The following is a 17,015-nucleotide window of genomic DNA, read 5'->3' as shown; positions in this document are numbered from 1 at the left end:
GCTGCCGTCTGGCTCGCCAGGCAATTTTGTCTGGTGATACCTCCTTCCGTGGTATTTTTAGTTCTCATCTGTAGCTTTCTGTTTCTTTAGGGGCCGATATGCCTCTGGCTTTTCAGAGAACATTATGGAGTGGCCTGAGCTCTGCAGCTCACCTCTGATCTATGCTGCACAATTACAGAAGCAGGCTTATAATCAATGTAATTGAAGATCAGAGTTAATGAGGACCTCCGTGCCCAGGCAATCCTCTGAGCAATGCTGAGCTTCAGATGCTAGATAAGGAAACGATTGGGCTGAACTGAAAATCCATTTGGCTAATTAGATGATGTATATTCCCACAAGCCAGTGGAAGAAAAAAAATATATATATATATTGAAAAATAAGGAAACATGACATTTTGAAGTTGAGATTTTGGCAAAGATTCATTTCAGAGTCACTGCTCTCTGGGGAGATTGATTTGAGCACAAAGAGGAGTCTTAGAGCACCCAGAAAATGGGGGTGCTTTCGATCCAAAACCAAGAAAATAAAACAGGGTCCATTGGAAAACTAGAGATATATGAGACACATGGAATAATGCATTTATATTCCTTTCCTGTGTTTTTATTATCAAAGTAATGCTAGAACTTATCCATAGAGAGAGGCTTGCCACTCTTTGGCCTCACTGAGCTTGTGCTCACTCTCTGTCTCTCCCTCTCCCCTGCTCCATTCTTTGCATGGACACACTCCCCAGTCATCTTCTGAACCTCTACGGAACCCTAAGCACTGTGGTGTTTTCAGAGTTAGATAAGACATAGTCTGCTTTCAAGTAATGTACAACCTAGATGGGAGAATAAGAAAGGGGAAATTAAAAAAAACAATTCATGACTTGCTTTAGATTTGCTAAATCCGATCTCCCTTCCTGGACAATGGGCACTCAGGGGACAGACACCATATTTTGCTCATCCAGAGGCTGAGACAGGAGCCAGCACATAGTATGCCATTTTATTTGTTAAATGCATGAATCTATGGATGAATGACTAAATGTGTGACATGGCACGTACCGCTGGTAGTTGTGTGCAACACCTTGTAAGTATGAGAGAGACAAAGAGGAGCACAGGCCAGGTCTGAAGGCGAGCCTTAAGAGGCAAATGCCACCTTAACTTTTGCCGAGTGTATTGTTCCCCTTTGTCTCTTTCCAGATCTAGCTTAAAAGCCAACTACTTTTCAGCGACTCCTCTCTGACACCCTTTTTCCTTCTGCTTAGATGCAGAGATGCCCTTCCTTGCCATGCGGTGCTCCCAACACTCTAGGTTGTATTGTGTCTATTTGTGTACACATTTGATCTCCCTTGTTAGTCTGTAATTTTCTTGATGGATTCATTAATCATTCTCTGTGCCTGTTTCTTATACAAGGAGGGGCTTAATAAATGTTGGTTAAATGAACATGCGGATTAAGTCTCGGCAATTACATTTTGTGAAGTTGCTTCCTCTCACTATCTGATGTGGTCTCTCCCTGCCACATGTCCTTGCCCCTTCACACTGAGTCCCTTTAACGTCTCTACTTTGGTAATCCACACTGCAAGCCCATGGGCTGAATGAGAGCTCAGGGGCTCTGATTGTCAATTCAAGGTTTGGTTTGGGACTGGGGAGACACTGAAGGGCTAATCTTGTATGCTGGCTCTCGCAGGATAAAAACAAAAAGTCAAAGCAAAGAAACAGAAAACGTTGGGGTCAGTGTGAATGCCTCACGATCCGTGAAGTTAGTTGAAATCCCTTCTAGTCAAGCTCAGAACTCTGATTTCATTAAAACCATTTATGGAAACTAATGAGAACCAAAACACTTCAGTCCAAAACCTATGGGATCATTAATTTATTCAACAGACATTCTCTAAACTCCTAATATGTGCCGGGCACTTTACTCAGGGCTGGATTGATAAGGACTAATGAATGAGTCAGGACCTCTTCCCTGTAGGAAAGCACTATCTATCAGAGAAAGCAAAAAAACCCCACACTAAAGATACACCCTAATGGGGGATGCACAGACTATCAGAAAAGAAGCAATACCACCACGGAGGGCAGCTCTGCCTGATACCCAACCAGAGCCCCAACTCTCAAGACAGCCTGGAATAATGGACAGGTCCCATCTTGGGATGCTGAAAAATCTAGAGTCCGTTTCTACGTTAGCCACTTACTAGTTGTAAATTTGGTTAATTCAGTTTCTCTCTGAACTTCATGTTGTCCTTTTCTAAAATGGGGGAAACACCTACCCCATAAGGCTGTTATAAGAATTAAGTGAACACGGGACGCCTGGGTGGCTCAGTTGGTTAAGCAGCTGCCTTCGGCTCAGGTCATGATCCCAGCGTCCCGGGATCGAGTCCCACGTCAGGCTCCTTGCTCATCAGAGAGCCTGCTTCTCCCTCTGCCTCTGCCTGCCATTCTGTCTGTCTGTGCTTGCTCTCTCTCCCTCTCTCTCTCTGACAAATAAATAAATAAAATCTTAAAAAAAAAAAGAATTAAGTGAACAGGATTTGTAACACATTCATCCCAGGGTCTGGAACAGAGAGGGTGTTCAAGGGATGGTAACTCCCTTCTGCCATTAAACCAACAGTTAGTTTGGTAGAATACTTTTTAAAAGCAGTTGATGATAACCTACTTTTGAGTCATTCCCTTTTATTTTATTTATTTATTTTTAAGATTTTATTTATTTATTTGACAGACAGAGATCACAAGTAGGCAGAGAGAGAGAGGAGGAAGCTGGCTTCCCGCTGAGCAGAGAGCCCGATAAGGTGTGGGTGTGTGTGGGGGGGCTCGATCTCAGGACGCTGGGATCATGACCTGAGAGGAAGACAGAGGCGTTAACCCACTGAGCCACCCAGGTGCCCCGAGTCACTCCCTTTAAAAAAAAATATATTTTATGTATTTCCTTGAGGGGGGCATGTGCATAAGCAGGGGGAGGGACTAAGGGAGATGGGGAGAGAGAAAATCTTAACCAGGCTCTATGTCCAGCATGGATCCCAACTTGGGGCTCAAACTCACAACTCTGAGACCATGACCTGAGCTGAAATCAAGAGCTGGATGCCTAACCCACTGAGCCACCCAGGTTCCCTGAGTCACTCCGTTTTACAGAGACGCTTTTCTCATGTATAAGAGAGATCTGTTAACCAGTATTGAATTCAGAACTCTGTAAGTTTGTAAGAAATCCAAATAATAACTAAAATAGCTCCTGTTAGTTGAGATTTCAAAATGTGCTGGTGAACGTCACATACTATAGTGGATGCCATCATGCTGTGTCTAAATCTCTCATTAGAACGTAGGCACTATTCCTCCAGCTTCCAGGAATGTTGGTGGTCGACCACTGGCTCTGCATCTTTCTGGGAGAAATGTCCTTCATTGAAAAATACCACCTCACCTAAGCACATGACCCCTCCCCAAGGATAGCCCACAGCCTATGCCTGGTTAATGTGGGGGTACAAAGGCCTGACACATTGTCTTAATTCAGGAGAACTCTGAAGGAGCATCCCAGGTCCAGAACTTCCCCTGGGGTCAGCTAAAGGCTTTGCTCAAAGTGCATGGTGATTCGCTCTCCCTCTGCTCAGTTCCTCTTTTTTTTTTTTTTTAAAAGATTTTATTTATTTATTGGACAGAGAGACAGTGAGAGAGAGCATGAGAGAGGAGAAGGTCAGAGGGAGAAGCCGACTCCCCATGGAGCAGGGAGCCCGATGTGGGACTAGATCCCAGGACTCTGGGATCATGACCTGAGCCGAAGGCAGTTGCCCAACCAACTGAGCCACCCAGGTGCCCTGCTCAGTTCCTCTTTGTTCCTTACCAGGCAACCCCCAGCAAACCTCCCACATGCCAATCTCTGCCTTTGAGTGTTATTTCTGGTAAACCTGACTTGAGACATGTGCATCATCTCATTTAATCTTTGTATCAGCCCTACGAAGGAAAAGTCCGTAACCATGTTTTTCACGGGAGATGACTAAGGATTGTCCAGGTTTACAGAGCTTGTGAGTAGCAGAGGGAAGATCTGAACACATGTCTTGCAGACTCTCTTCTCTGCATCACTGAACTGCGTAGCTTTCCTGAAGTAGTGGGATTAGCCAAACTCAGCCCTGGGACACAATTCAATATCCATCCCTCAGTCTTTAGTGAGAATAAATACAAGAATTATCCATTTAAACAGCATGACTGTGCTTTTTAAAAGAAAAATCTGTGGTTGATACTGATGTGCAGTGCCTTGCACAGGGACCCATGTGACATGTTTCTGCTCAGGCTTAGTTCCAGAGGGGAAAATATGGCTTTGCAGATAGATTTGCATATCTTCTCTTGCCAGAAATTTGAAATATGGAATCCAGCAGACTTCTTTTTTCCTTTTTATTCGCTTTAGTTGCCAAAGATTTTAAGGCCAACTTCAAATGTGGTCATTTCCTCATCTCTGAGCTTGATGCTATCAATCCCTTATGCTTTTCACGTAGAATCCTCTTTCCTCCTCACCAAAAGTCATATTGTCCACTGTGCTTCTACTGGGGAACTCTTTCTATGAAATGATAGAAATCACATCATCTATGTGAGTTAGGGAAGGTAATGTTGCCTGCCATGCTCTTACCCTTTCTGGGAATCTGAGGTCCTCAGGGCATTCAGTTAGGGTCTGACATGATCCTACCTCCCTGACCATTGCCCATTAGACCACACCTAGTCACCAAGGCCAACAGGAACCCAGCCATTGTGGTCAGCCAGCAAGGTCTCTTGTGACCTGACAGAGAGGTTGCTGTCAAACCCATATGATGCTCTGTAGCTGAGTTCCTCTTAAATTGCATACAAGGAAAGATTTTATTGGTTGATAGTGCGGTAGATAGAAGCAAATGCAGGGAGAGAAGCTGAGTCATGTTATTTGTGAAACATTTTTTTTTAAGATTTTATTATTTGACAGAGAGAGAGATCACAACTAGGCAGAAAGGCAGGCAGAGGGAGAGGGGATGATGCAGGCTCCCTGCCAAGCACAACACAGGCTCTATCCCAGGACCCTGAGACCATGATCTGAGCCGAAGGCAGGGGCTTAACCCATTGAGCCACCCAGGTGCCCCTTTGTGAAACAATTTAAGGTCTCCTGCTGGTGAGGTCTGTAGATCTGCCATAAATCTAGAACTACTCTCCAAGTCCGGCATTGTGGAGCTTGGTCCTAATTGAACTTTTTGTTTTTTCTTTACCCCTGTGAAATTTGACTTTTACTATATTTTATGTACATTTTCTCTGTTTTTATTATTTTTTTCATTTATTAAATTTTTAAAACTTCAATTTCAGTATAGTTAAAATACGCTGTTATATTAGTTTCGGGTGTACAGTATGGTGACTGAACAATTCTGTACGTTTCTCGGTACTCATCATAAGTGTATTTCTAATCCCCTTCACCTGTTTCACCCATCCCCCCACCATTTCCCTTCTGGTGTCCATCAGTTTGTTCTCTGTAGTTAAGAGTCTGTTTCTTGGTTTCTCGCTCTTTTTTCTTTGATTGTTTGCTTGCTTTCTCAAATTTTACATATGAGTGAAATCATATGGTGTTTGTCTTTAACTTACTTCGCTTAACTTAATACTCTATAGCTCCATCTATATTGTTGCAAATGGCAAGATTTCATTTTTTTTAAATGGCTAAGATCCCACTGTATGTATGTGTGTGTATATATGTATATATACATGTACATGCATATACATATACATACATACACACACACACCACATCTTCTTAATCCATTCATCCATTGATGGAGACTCGGGCTGCTTCCATAGTTTGGCTCTTGTAAATTATGTTGAAATAAATATCAGGTGCACATATCTTTTTAAATTAGGGTCCTTATATTCTTTGGGTAAATACCCAATAGTGAGATTGTTGAATCATAAGGTAATTCTAGTTTTACCTTTTTGAGGAATCTCTACTCTGTTTTCCAGAGTGGCTGCACCAGTTTGCATTCCCACCAAGAATGTAAGAGGGGTAACTTTTCTCCATGTCCTTGCCAACACTTGTTTCTTGTGATTTTGATTCTAGCCATTCTGACAGGTGTGGGGTGGTATCTCATTGTGGTTTTGATTTGCATTTCTCTGATGATGAGTGATGTCGAGCATCTTTTCATGTGCCCATTGGCCATCTGTATGTCTTCTTTGGAAAAATGTCTGTTCCTGTCTTCTGCCTATTTTTCAATTGGATTATTCATTTTTGGGGTATTGAGTTTAATAAATTTTTTATATATTTTAGATACTAAACCTTTATCAGTTATGTCATTTGCCAATATCTTCTCCCACTTGGTAGGTTGCTTTTTAGTTTTGTTGATTATTGCCTTTGTCGTGAAGAAGCTTTTTATTTTGTTATAGTCCCAAAAGTTTATTTTTGCTTTTTTCCGCTAGAAAGAAGTTATAGCCAATATCAGAGAAATTACTACCTGTGATCTCTTCTAGGATTTTTGTGGTTTCAGGTCTCACATTTAGGTCTTCAATCCAACTTGAGTTTAATTTTGTGTATGGTGTAAGAAAGTGGTCCAGTTTCATTTTTTGAATGTAGGCGCCCAGTTTTCCCAACACCATTTAAAGAGACTCATTTTTCCCATTTTATGTTCTTTCCTTCAGCATTGAAGATTAATTGATATATACTTGTGGCTTTATTTATGAGTTTTCTATTCTGTTCTATTGATCCATCTGTCTATTTTTATGCCAGTACCATACTGTTTTGATTACTATAGCTTTTTAATATAACTTGAAGTCTGGAATTGTGATGCCTCCAGTTTTGTATTTCTTTTTCAAGATTGCTTTGGCTACTCATAGTCTTTTGTAGTCCCATACAAATTTTAGGATTGTTTGTTCTATTAAGTGTGAAAAATGCTGTTGGTGTTTTGATAGGGATTTCATTAAATGTGTATATTGCTTTGGGTAGTATAGACATTTTAACAACATTTGTTCTTCCAACACATGAGCATGGAGAATCTTTCCATTCCTTTGTATCTTCTTGAATTTCTTTCATCAGTGTTTTATAGTTTTTAGAGTACAGGTCTTTTTAAAAAATTATTTATTTTTTATTTCTTTTCAGTGTTCCAGAATTCATTGTTTATGCACCACACCCAGTGTTCCATACAATATGTGCCCTCCATAATACCCACCACCAGGCTCACCCAACCCCCCACCCCCCAACCCCTCCAAAACCCTCAGTTTGTTTCTCAGAGTCCACAGTCTCTCATAGTTCATTTCCCCCTCAATTTCCCCCAACTCCCTTCTCCTCTGCATCTCCCCATGTCCTCCATGTTATTCCTTATGCTCCACAAATAAGTGAAACCAAATGATAATTGGCTCTCTCTGCTTGACTTATTTCACTCAGCATACTCTCCACCAGTCCCATCCATGAATACCCAAAGTTGGGTATTCATCCTTTCTGATGGAGGCATAATACTCCATTGTATATATGGACCATATCTTCTTTATCCATTCATCCAGTGAAGGACATCTTGGTTCTTTCCACAGTTTGGTGACTGTGGCCATTGTGCAATTGTAAATGGAATTGTTTTCTTAGTTTCCCTTTCTGCTGCTTCATTATTAGTGTATAGGAAGGGGACATAGTTCTCTATATTGATTTTGTATCCTGTGACTTTACTGAATTCATTTATCAGTTCTGGTAGTTTTAGTGGCATCTTTCGGATTTTCTATATAGAGCATCACATCATCTGTAAATAGCAGAAGTCTTAACCTCTTTTTTATCAGTTTGGATGCCTTTTATTCCTTTTGTTGTCTAACAATTGTGGGCTACTGTTGTGTATTACTGCATACACACACTCACCATTCATACCTAGTATGCAGCCACCCTGCACAGGCTTCTGTTCCTTGCCCTCAAAGAGAGTGTGTGTGTGTGTGTGTGTGTGTGTGTAATCCATATATGTATGCATGTGTGTGTTCATGTATGTATATGTGTGTGTGTAGATGTGTATGTATGTGTGTACATATATGTGTATGTTCAGGGGAATATTTTGGAGTGTAGATTGCAAGGTAGGATCTTTGTTTGACTTACACAAGTTTTTTTTTTTTTTTTTTAATCTCTCTTTTTTTTTTTAAGAGACAGGGTGTGTGAGCAAGCAGGGGAAGGGGTAGAGGGAGACGTAGAGAGAGAGAATCCTCAAGCAGATTCCCTGCTGAGCCGAGAGCCTGACACGGGGCTCAATCCCAGGACCCTGAGATCATGACCTGAGCTGAAATCAAGAGTTGGCTGCTTAACCGACTGAGCCACCCAGACGCCCCTGACTTACACAAATTTAAGAACAAATTTAAGTCATTATTTCAAATTGCTTGATTACAATCAAAGTCTGAATTTGCAGCCTCTCTTAAAGAAAACTGACGTTCTCGTGCCGCTGCTTTTAGATCCGTTTGACAAGAGCTGGCTGGAGCCGGCCCACAGCCATTCCCAGTCTGAGAGAACCTGCAGTGCCAAACTCCATCATTCCCAACATTAAGGCATTTTCTATGGCACAAGTGCAGCTTTTTTTCTTAGAGGTGCTATGAATTTCCTTGACTTTCTCTCTAATAGAATAAAAAAAACAAAATCTAGGCCAGGAGGCCAAGAAGCTGCTCAGATGTTCTCTCCCATTAATAATCACACATTCGGCCCCTGTGGGCATTAATGATCCCTGTTAGAGAGGGCGGTGGCGGGGTGGGGGTGGGGGGCGGAGTATGCCTGGGCGAAAGAGATATTAGCACATTTTTTTTCTTTTAAGTTTTAATGTTTAGGGGCACCTGGGTGGCTTAGTTGTTAAGCATCTGCCTTTGGCTCAGGTTGTGATCCCAGGATCCTGGGCTTGAGCCCCACATTAGCTCTCTGCTCAGCGGGAAGCCTGCTCCTCCCTCTACCACTCTCCCTGCTTGTGTTCCTGCTCTTGCTGTCACTCTGTCAAATAAATTAAAAAAAAAAACTTAAAAAAAATTTTTTTAATGTTTAAGCATTCTTTACTAAAACAAGTCAGGCCTCGGCTAAGCATAACATTTTATCTATATTAATTTACTCCATTTTTACAACAATGGGGTGGGTTCCATTGATATTCCTATTTACAGATGATGTCACCAAGACCCGGAGGTATTGAGTGGCTCACACAGAGTCAATGGCAGATAAGGGTGGATTGTGAATTTGAACCCAAATCTCTTTCAGTCCTAAGGGCCCAACTTCTTTCTACTAGGTTGAACTGTCTCTGTGTATGATTTGTCTCTTTCTCTCCTGGCTGCCAATACCATGACAAGAATATTGTAAAAATGCCTTGTCAGTGTGGGTAGACAAATGAGAACGGGGGACCTGGGGTGGGGGGATCGCTCGTATGCACCTGCCTTTTTTCCCAGCCTGCACATCAGCAGCAAGATATATCTGCATCCTACAATCGAGGAGAAAGTAGCTGTCTTTCTCTCTGTTCACCCACAGGGAGCAGCTTTGTGGTGAGTGAAGGGAGCTACCTGGATGTCTCAAACTGGTTAAACCCGGCCAAGCTGTCCCTGTATTACCAGATCAACGCCACCTCCCCATGGGTGAGAGACCTCTGCGGACAGAGGACGACAGATGCCTGTGAGCAGCTCTGCGACCCAGAAACTGGTGAGTCATGGGCTAGGCTGGGATGGAGGGAGAGAGGAGACAGGCTGCAAGATGGCTTGCACACCTTGTACCTGAAGGATCACGGCTTCTGAGCCATGGATGAGGAGTTTTACCTGAAGGCCCATCAGTTCCATTGGCAGTTAAACTCTGTGCTGCCATCACTGAGCCAGGGAGAAAGTTCTACAGAACCACAGGATCCCAGAAGTAGAAAGGACCACAGAGAGCATCTGGTCCGGTTTTAGCAAAGCAAGGTATCTGAACATCATCAGCATCCCTGAGCTGAGATCCTATCCACCTCTTAGAAGCTGGATGTCCTTTGGCATTTTTTCCAGCTTTACTGAAATATAAGTGACATAGAGCATTCTGTAAGTTTAAGGTGTGTGTTGTGATGACTTAATACATGTATATACTGTATAATGATTACCATCTTAAGATTTATTGACACCCCCATCATTTCATATACCATTTTTTTTATGGTGAGAACATTTAAGGTCTACCCTCTTAACAACTTTCAAGCACATGAAACAGAATTTTTAATTGTTCACTGTGTTGTACATAAGATCCCCAGGACTTACTCCCCTTGAATGGGAGGTGTTGGTCATAGGGTACACACTAGCTGGGTGTTCTTCAGAAAGACACTTTCTGTGAGTACCAGAGAGTGAAAATAGCATCTAATTCACAAGGCTGTTATTAGGATTAAGTGAGATAACGTGTGGAAAGCCCCTGGTGTATTTATTTACTCACCATTTGCCAGGTATGTATTGAGTAGGGAGATACTTGCCTTGGCATTGAGGATATAGCAGTGGACAAAATAGGCATAATCTATGCCTTGATTAAGTTTATATTCTAAGGAGACATCCAATCTGCACTGTCTAACAGGGATAACCAGTAGCCACAGATGGCTATTTAAATTTAAATTAAGTAGAATTAAATGAATTCAGCATTCGCTTCCCCAGTCACATTAGCCATCTATCAAGTGCTGTGACCAATGGCTACCTGCTGGACAACTCAGATGTAGAACATCCCCAGCCCTGCCAAAAGTTCTGTTGGACAGTGCTGCAACAGATGAACGGGAAAGTATATGTACTGTGTCAGGTGATGGTGCAGCATAGGGGATGCTAAGGTGGGAGCGGGAGTGGAGCCGTGGTTACATGCAGTGGTCAGGGGAGGCTTCTCTGAGAAGGGGACATTTGAGTCGGGGCACCTCGAGGCTAAGATGGAGGAAGGCATCATGACTATCCCGGGGGGCGGGATTCTAGGCGGAGGCAATGACAAGGGTCATCATGTTGAAGCAGGAGTTCAGGAGGGTGTCATTGGTTCAACAGGAGGAAGAGTGTGGTTGGATGGAGGTGAGAGATGAGAGGAGTGGAGGCAAATATGAAAAGCAGGAGATTGCGTGGGGGTGGCTGCAGGGAGTTATCTAGGATGACAAGAACTTAGGATTCACTCTGAGTGTGATGGGATGTCATTGGAGGATTCTGAGCTTAAGGAGTGACATCATGTGGCCTGCATTTTAACGGAATTTTAACTCTGGCTGGTGCATGGCAAATTGACTACACATTCAAGGGTGCTATTTTATCCCAGTGTAGGCAGGAGTGGGCAGTGGCTTGACCGACAGAGTTAAGGGGAAAAGATGGCCAAATTCAGGACATGTTCAGAGGGTAGATTTGACAGGGCTTGTTATTGGATATGAAAGGTGAGAAGTAGAGAGGGGTCAGAAATGATTCCAGATGATTCATTCTGGAAGTGCGTGAATGAACATCTCTTTCATTGAGTCAGAGGATGCTGTAAGAGGGTCAGGATTGAGGTGTGGGGGACCAAGGGTACCATTTGGGATGTAAGTTCAAGATGACAACTAAACATCAAGTAGAGATAGAAAATAGACATCGGGGTCCAAAAGTCCAATTCAAAGAAGTTTTAGCTGGAGATAGAAATGTGTGAGTCAACAGCATAGACTTGGTATTTAAACCCAGAAGACACTGTCTTATTTATAGTAAATGCTTAGAAAATGGACCATCTCTTCTTCATCCTTGTTGTTTGATAAATGGTGGCTGGCTACTAATGTCTATGAATAGGGAAATAGGAGTTAGAAGAGAGTTGTCAAGATACCAGAACAAGTTAGAAATGAAACTGTTCTTGCTCCCAGTCCTGTGCTCCTCCTTACAACTTATATTGCTATAGTCTCTCTGGAACTTCATCTCTTTCTTCATTAACAAGAGTCTGGCCATCTTGCCTGGAAAATCCATTGCACATTGCCCATGGGGGCTCTCAGTGTCCCAGGTCAAGGCTGTGCTCCCTCTACCCTAGCGCTCCTCCACTTCTCCATGGGGTAACAGTTCAGGAGTGAAGACAGGGCTTCTCCAGGCTAACCCTTGAGTCGCTGCAGAGCTGGGCAAGAATTTGGCTTTCTAACCACCATCTCCTCTTATCTTTTAGTTGGGAGCCTGTTTAGACACATTTCTGCAGCCTTTACGAAGGCCTATTGGGGAAGCCATTTAGAAAAAGCAATGTAGCTCTAGTGTACCATTTGACCAGAGAGCTGAATCTTCTTTCTCTTAATTAAAACATTTAAGCTTCAAGGCATTGTCACCCTAAGCAGTACCTCTTTATTCCCAAAACACAGACATAAACACACACACATATACCCATGCAAGCGCACACACACAAACACACTCTTGATTATCCTCACTCAACAGTGAGGGAAGCCCTTATGGAATTATGTGCCTCTGGATCTGATCTTGTGTATCCTCCTTTTTTCTTTTCCTTTCCTTAAAAAGCAAGCAAGATTATTGGTGGGAGGGCTCACCACCTTCTCTGCCCCACACAAAGTGCCCCCCCCCCCCCCGTAGAGTGGTGAATTCCTGAGGGTCTGACCTTTTGGTTTCCCAGCTGATCTGCCTTCAGGTGCAGCTTCATTGTTTCTGATCTTTTCCATTAGCTGCAAGCTCGAGGCCACAATTCCAAACAGTGGATCATTCGGGAAGGAGGCATGTGTTAGCCAGTTTTGGAAATGATCAACTCTCCCACCAATATCCCCTAGAATTACACACACACACACACACACACACACACCCTGCGAAGCTGAAAATGCTACTAGAATACTAGAATCCACTGGGTTGACCTTCTCAACTTTATCACTGGCAATATTGATGCCAGGGAAGAAAAGTGAGAGGATCAAAGTTGCATAGCTAGCAGATAGAGAGCCAGGATTCCATCTCAAGACCCTGTGCTCTTAACCAATGCTTCCCAAGCCTCTGCAGGTCTAGTGTGGGTTTAAGACTGCACATTTCTAAAAAGGTACCAGCTATTGCTGATGCTTCTGGCCAAGCACAACTCTTGATGCACCAAGACTCTGAATAGTCCTTCCTCTTCCTCCCAAATAGTCCTCTCATTTTCCACATGAACAGGAGAAGTCCCAGCTGCCATATTTGTTAATTTTTTTTTTTAAAGATTTTTTATCTATTTGTCAGAGAGAGAGGGAGAGAGAGCAAGCACAGGCAGACAGAATGGCAGGCAGAGGCAGAGGGAGAAGCAGGCTCCCCGCCGAGCAAGGAGCCCGATGTGGGACTCAATCCCAGGACGCTGGGATCATGACCTGAGCCAAAGGCAGCTGCTTAACCAACTGAGCCACCCAGGCGTCCCCATATTTGTTAATTTATTTATGTGACAAAGTTGTGCTCATGTTTGTCACTTTATTTTCTACCTCTCTTTGTCCCATGCCTTGGACTCTAAGTACACTGAGACCTTTAATTCCCTGGAGGTACCATACCGTTTCATGACTACATCACTTTGACGGGCTGTTTCCTCTCTCTTGAAATGTCTTTCTCCACCCTTTCCTGGAAGATCAAGGGTTCTTTTTTTATTTCCATTCCATTCAGCCCAAACCCCTGGCTATACTGAGGAGCCCTCCTCTCTGCTCTCATACCCTCTGTACTTCCCTATGTCATAGTTCTTGTCATTGTTCTTTCCTTGTCTGGATCTGTCATCAGACTGTAAGCTTTGTTAATGGCTGGTAAAGGGGATTCAAAACATGTGTCTTGCTTATCCCTGTATCTTTAAAACTTAGCCTATTGCTGGAGCACCTGGGTGGCTCAGTGCGTTAAGCCTCTGCCTTCAGCTCAGGTCATGATCCTAGGGTCCTGGGATCGAGCCCCACATCGGGCTCTCTGCTTCTGTCTCTCTCTCTGCCTGCCTCTCTGCCTACTTGTGATCTCTCTCTGTCAAATAAATAAATAAAATATTTAAAAAAATAAAACTTAACCTATTGCTGACATATAATTACTGCACAGAAAATCATGAAAGGATGAAGGAAGGAAGGAAATTTATATGCTTGAAATAATTTTATTTATTTATTTATTTATTTATTTATTTTAAGATTTTATTCATTTGATAGACAGAGATCACAAGTAGGCAGAGAGGCAGGCAGAGAGAAAGAGAGAGTGGGGAAGCAGGCTCCCCGCTGAGCAGAGAGCCTGATGCGGGGCTGGATCCCAGGACCCTGGAATCATGACCCGAGCTGAAGGCAGAGGCTTTAACCCACTGATCCACCCAGGTGCCCCTTGAAATAATTTTATATACCAGTTTTTCGTTTATTCCTCCATATCCATTTACATATGAACTCAGATTAAGTATTTCCCAGCTCTGGAGAAATTAGGCCACTAGGAACCATCCAGTAGCCAGACAAGCTAGAAGGCTCTGGCTTCATCCTTGCTTTCAGCCACATCCCTGAGAGCCCTGTCCTTGTGGTCTTCACTCTGCACATCTTCACAATAGTCCTTTCAAACACCCCATGCAAAGTTAGACCTTCTGACTAGAATTCCCTCTACCTGAAATGTCTCCCATTCTTTAATCATCGACTTTGTAAAATTCTATTCACTGATTACCTCTCCTTTCCTCTTGGTAGAATGGATGACTTCCACAGTATCATCAGAGTTCTCTGTTGACCAAAAATCTGACTAAAACTTGAGTTATTGTTTGGAAATTTGCCTATCCTGCTAAAATGTAAGCTCTTTAAAGCAGGGACTGTATCTCATTTACTTCAGAATCCTTCCCACCCCAATGTCCAGCAAAGCACCCTACTCTTACAAGTCACTCCAGGCATAAATGGATGGGACTATATACAGGTACGGAGTAGAAATGGGAACATTAGATCCCTGAATATATTTTCATGGGTCTTGACTCTGACCCATTTTGAAAAATTTATTTCAATTTGTTAGATTCAATTCAAGCAAGATTTTCTTAATTCCACAACTCATAAGTCTTGTGTGTTAAGTGCTATGGGAAATCACAGACAAATTGGACAATGTTCCTGCCTTCATGGATTTCACATTTTCACAGGGATAAAAATAATATGCTCATATATAGCTATTATAAAAGACAAAATGTGGGATAAATCAAGAACAAGCATTAACAAAGTAGCTCATGCCTGGAGAAAAGGGAGAAATGTATTCTGCATGGGGATTTCAGGCGATATATCATGGAGTGCATGACCTTTTAGCTGAACCTGGTAGAATCAGGGGGGAGGATTAGTAGGAGTGGTCCTTTCACAGAGGGATCTTAATGATCGAAATCCAGAAGAAGAAAGTTTAAAATTATTCCAGGGACCAGAAAGCAGTATATATGGGCTGGCATCTAGAGAATGTCCTACACATGCGGTGGTGGAGGAGAACTAGGGAAGAGACAGGTGATGAAGTTGGAAAGGTAAGATGAAAAGAATTCACAGAGAGATAACGATCAGAAGATTCTGAAAACCAGTAAGGGATTTAGTAAGCCTATATTGGTCATTGGAAAAGGGAAACTACCTTTCATATCTGTCTAACTGGTTGCAGAACATCTAACGGTCCAAGTGATTAGCTGGGCCACCGCTCCCTTGCCTCTCATTGGGAATTAGACTATGGGGAAAGCATGGGAAAAATAAACCCCAAACCCCTCTACACCCTCAGGCCTTAGATCTGTCAAAAATGACTTTGCAGTAAGCTCCTCCTTCTGCAGGTGGGATTCTTTGGACTGAACGAAGTCATAAGTCCCAACATTGTTCATCATGTCTTAAAGCTTTAGGGGATGTGTCACTAAGAAATATAATTCCTCTAAACTGACCAAGAAGAAAGAGAGAAGTGGGGATGTAGTGCCGCTGAGGAACATATAATTGCGATGATGCATGGACGAACCTGGCCAAGTTTTCCTGGCCTTGTGCCATAGCCCAGCTCAAGTGTGTTCTTCCAGGGATTTCAACAATTAGTACCACCCACAGGGCTGATTATGGAATTGGATACACGGTGTGCTGGAGCTGGCCTGTATGACAGCTCATGGGACTCATGAGAGTTGAATGTTGTCATCTCTTCCCAACTGTTTGTCTGGTGATGTCATGTACATAGCCTAAAAATTGGTTATGATAAAGGTATTTATATCAACAAAATTGGTTAATGTTACAGATCATGACTGATGTTCTTTGGAAAGCGAGTCATTAAACGTTTACCTTCATGATGGTGAATGGATTGAAAATAAACTGATTCAGGACCAAGGCAACGAAAGCCTTCATTGAAGGCTTAGAGAAGGCCTGACAATGTTGCCAGAGGGTGGCTACCATCACACTTCATCTCTGAGGACAGAAGCAAATATTCAAGAACTACTTGCAATGGTCCCATACAATGCAGCGCCAGAATGTTGAAATGATCAGACTTTGGTTCTTCAGAATGTCACCATGGGTAAACCTTTGGTATAACAGCTTTACTAAAGCTCTGCACATGTGTGGTATCATGCTAAATTCTGTATATAAAATCTTTCATAGTATGGCTTCAAACCACACAAAGCAAGTAAGGGCAGAACAGTAGTACATTTAGTCACTAATTCATTCATCTCTTTATTCATTCATTCAAGCATTTAGTGGACCAGAGTAAAATTGGAATAATCTTTTGAGTCAGACCAGGTTCAAATCTTTGCTTCTCTATTTACTGGTAGTAGGGCTTTGGGAGAGTCATTTAATATATTCAAACCTTATTTTATATATATAAAATAAGAATAAGTCTTATTTGTCAGGGTGCTGAAAAATCACATTTCAAATACACTCAGCACACATAATGTATGGTGGGCACTCAGAACATAGTGTGTGCTATTAATTCTTTAATCAGTTATGCAGTCTCTAGGGCCTTCATGTAATTAATTCAATATATTTTTCAATTAAATTGATAAATTTTTCATGAGACACCCCTAACCCAGCATTGTGCACTGGGTTAAATTATTTAAGAAGAAAATAGGATGTTGTCTCTGACGTCTAGGAGCTGACCACCTGATAGAGAAACTTAGCATAACATGGACATTCCTGTCTGCTGCCTTTTATTTAGTCCTTGTGTTGCTTTTAAATTAGTGCAATGAGAAAAGTCCAGGGTCTCAATCCTGGTGCAAGCTTGGCCACAAATTTGTCATTTGACTTGAGTATGGCA

At 42.4% G+C, this 17,015-nt stretch overlaps 1 protein-coding gene across 7 annotated transcripts in view; it reads left to right on the top strand.

Moving 5' to 3' along the window:
- The window catches only part of ASTN2 (astrotactin 2), a 1,447,326-nt gene that overhangs the window by 959,863 nt on the left and 470,448 nt on the right, over nt 1-17,015 (top strand). For 6 of the 7 annotated variants that reach the window (XM_047699297.1, XM_047699295.1, XM_047699296.1 and 3 more), the window contains one exon: nt 9,409-9,576. The exons of the other annotated variant lie outside the window; for it this stretch is intronic. In XM_047699297.1, the coding sequence (XP_047555253.1) occupies nt 9,409-9,576 (168 nt within the window). The remainder of the gene's footprint in view (nt 1-9,408; nt 9,577-17,015) is intronic. 7 annotated transcript variants of the gene reach the window in all.

Source organism: Lutra lutra, chromosome 13 (genome assembly GCF_902655055.1).
Source record: "Lutra lutra chromosome 13, mLutLut1.2, whole genome shotgun sequence".
Lineage (NCBI taxonomy): Eukaryota > Metazoa > Chordata > Mammalia > Carnivora > Mustelidae > Lutra > Lutra lutra.
This window is presented reverse-complemented; position numbering and strand designations above follow the sequence as displayed.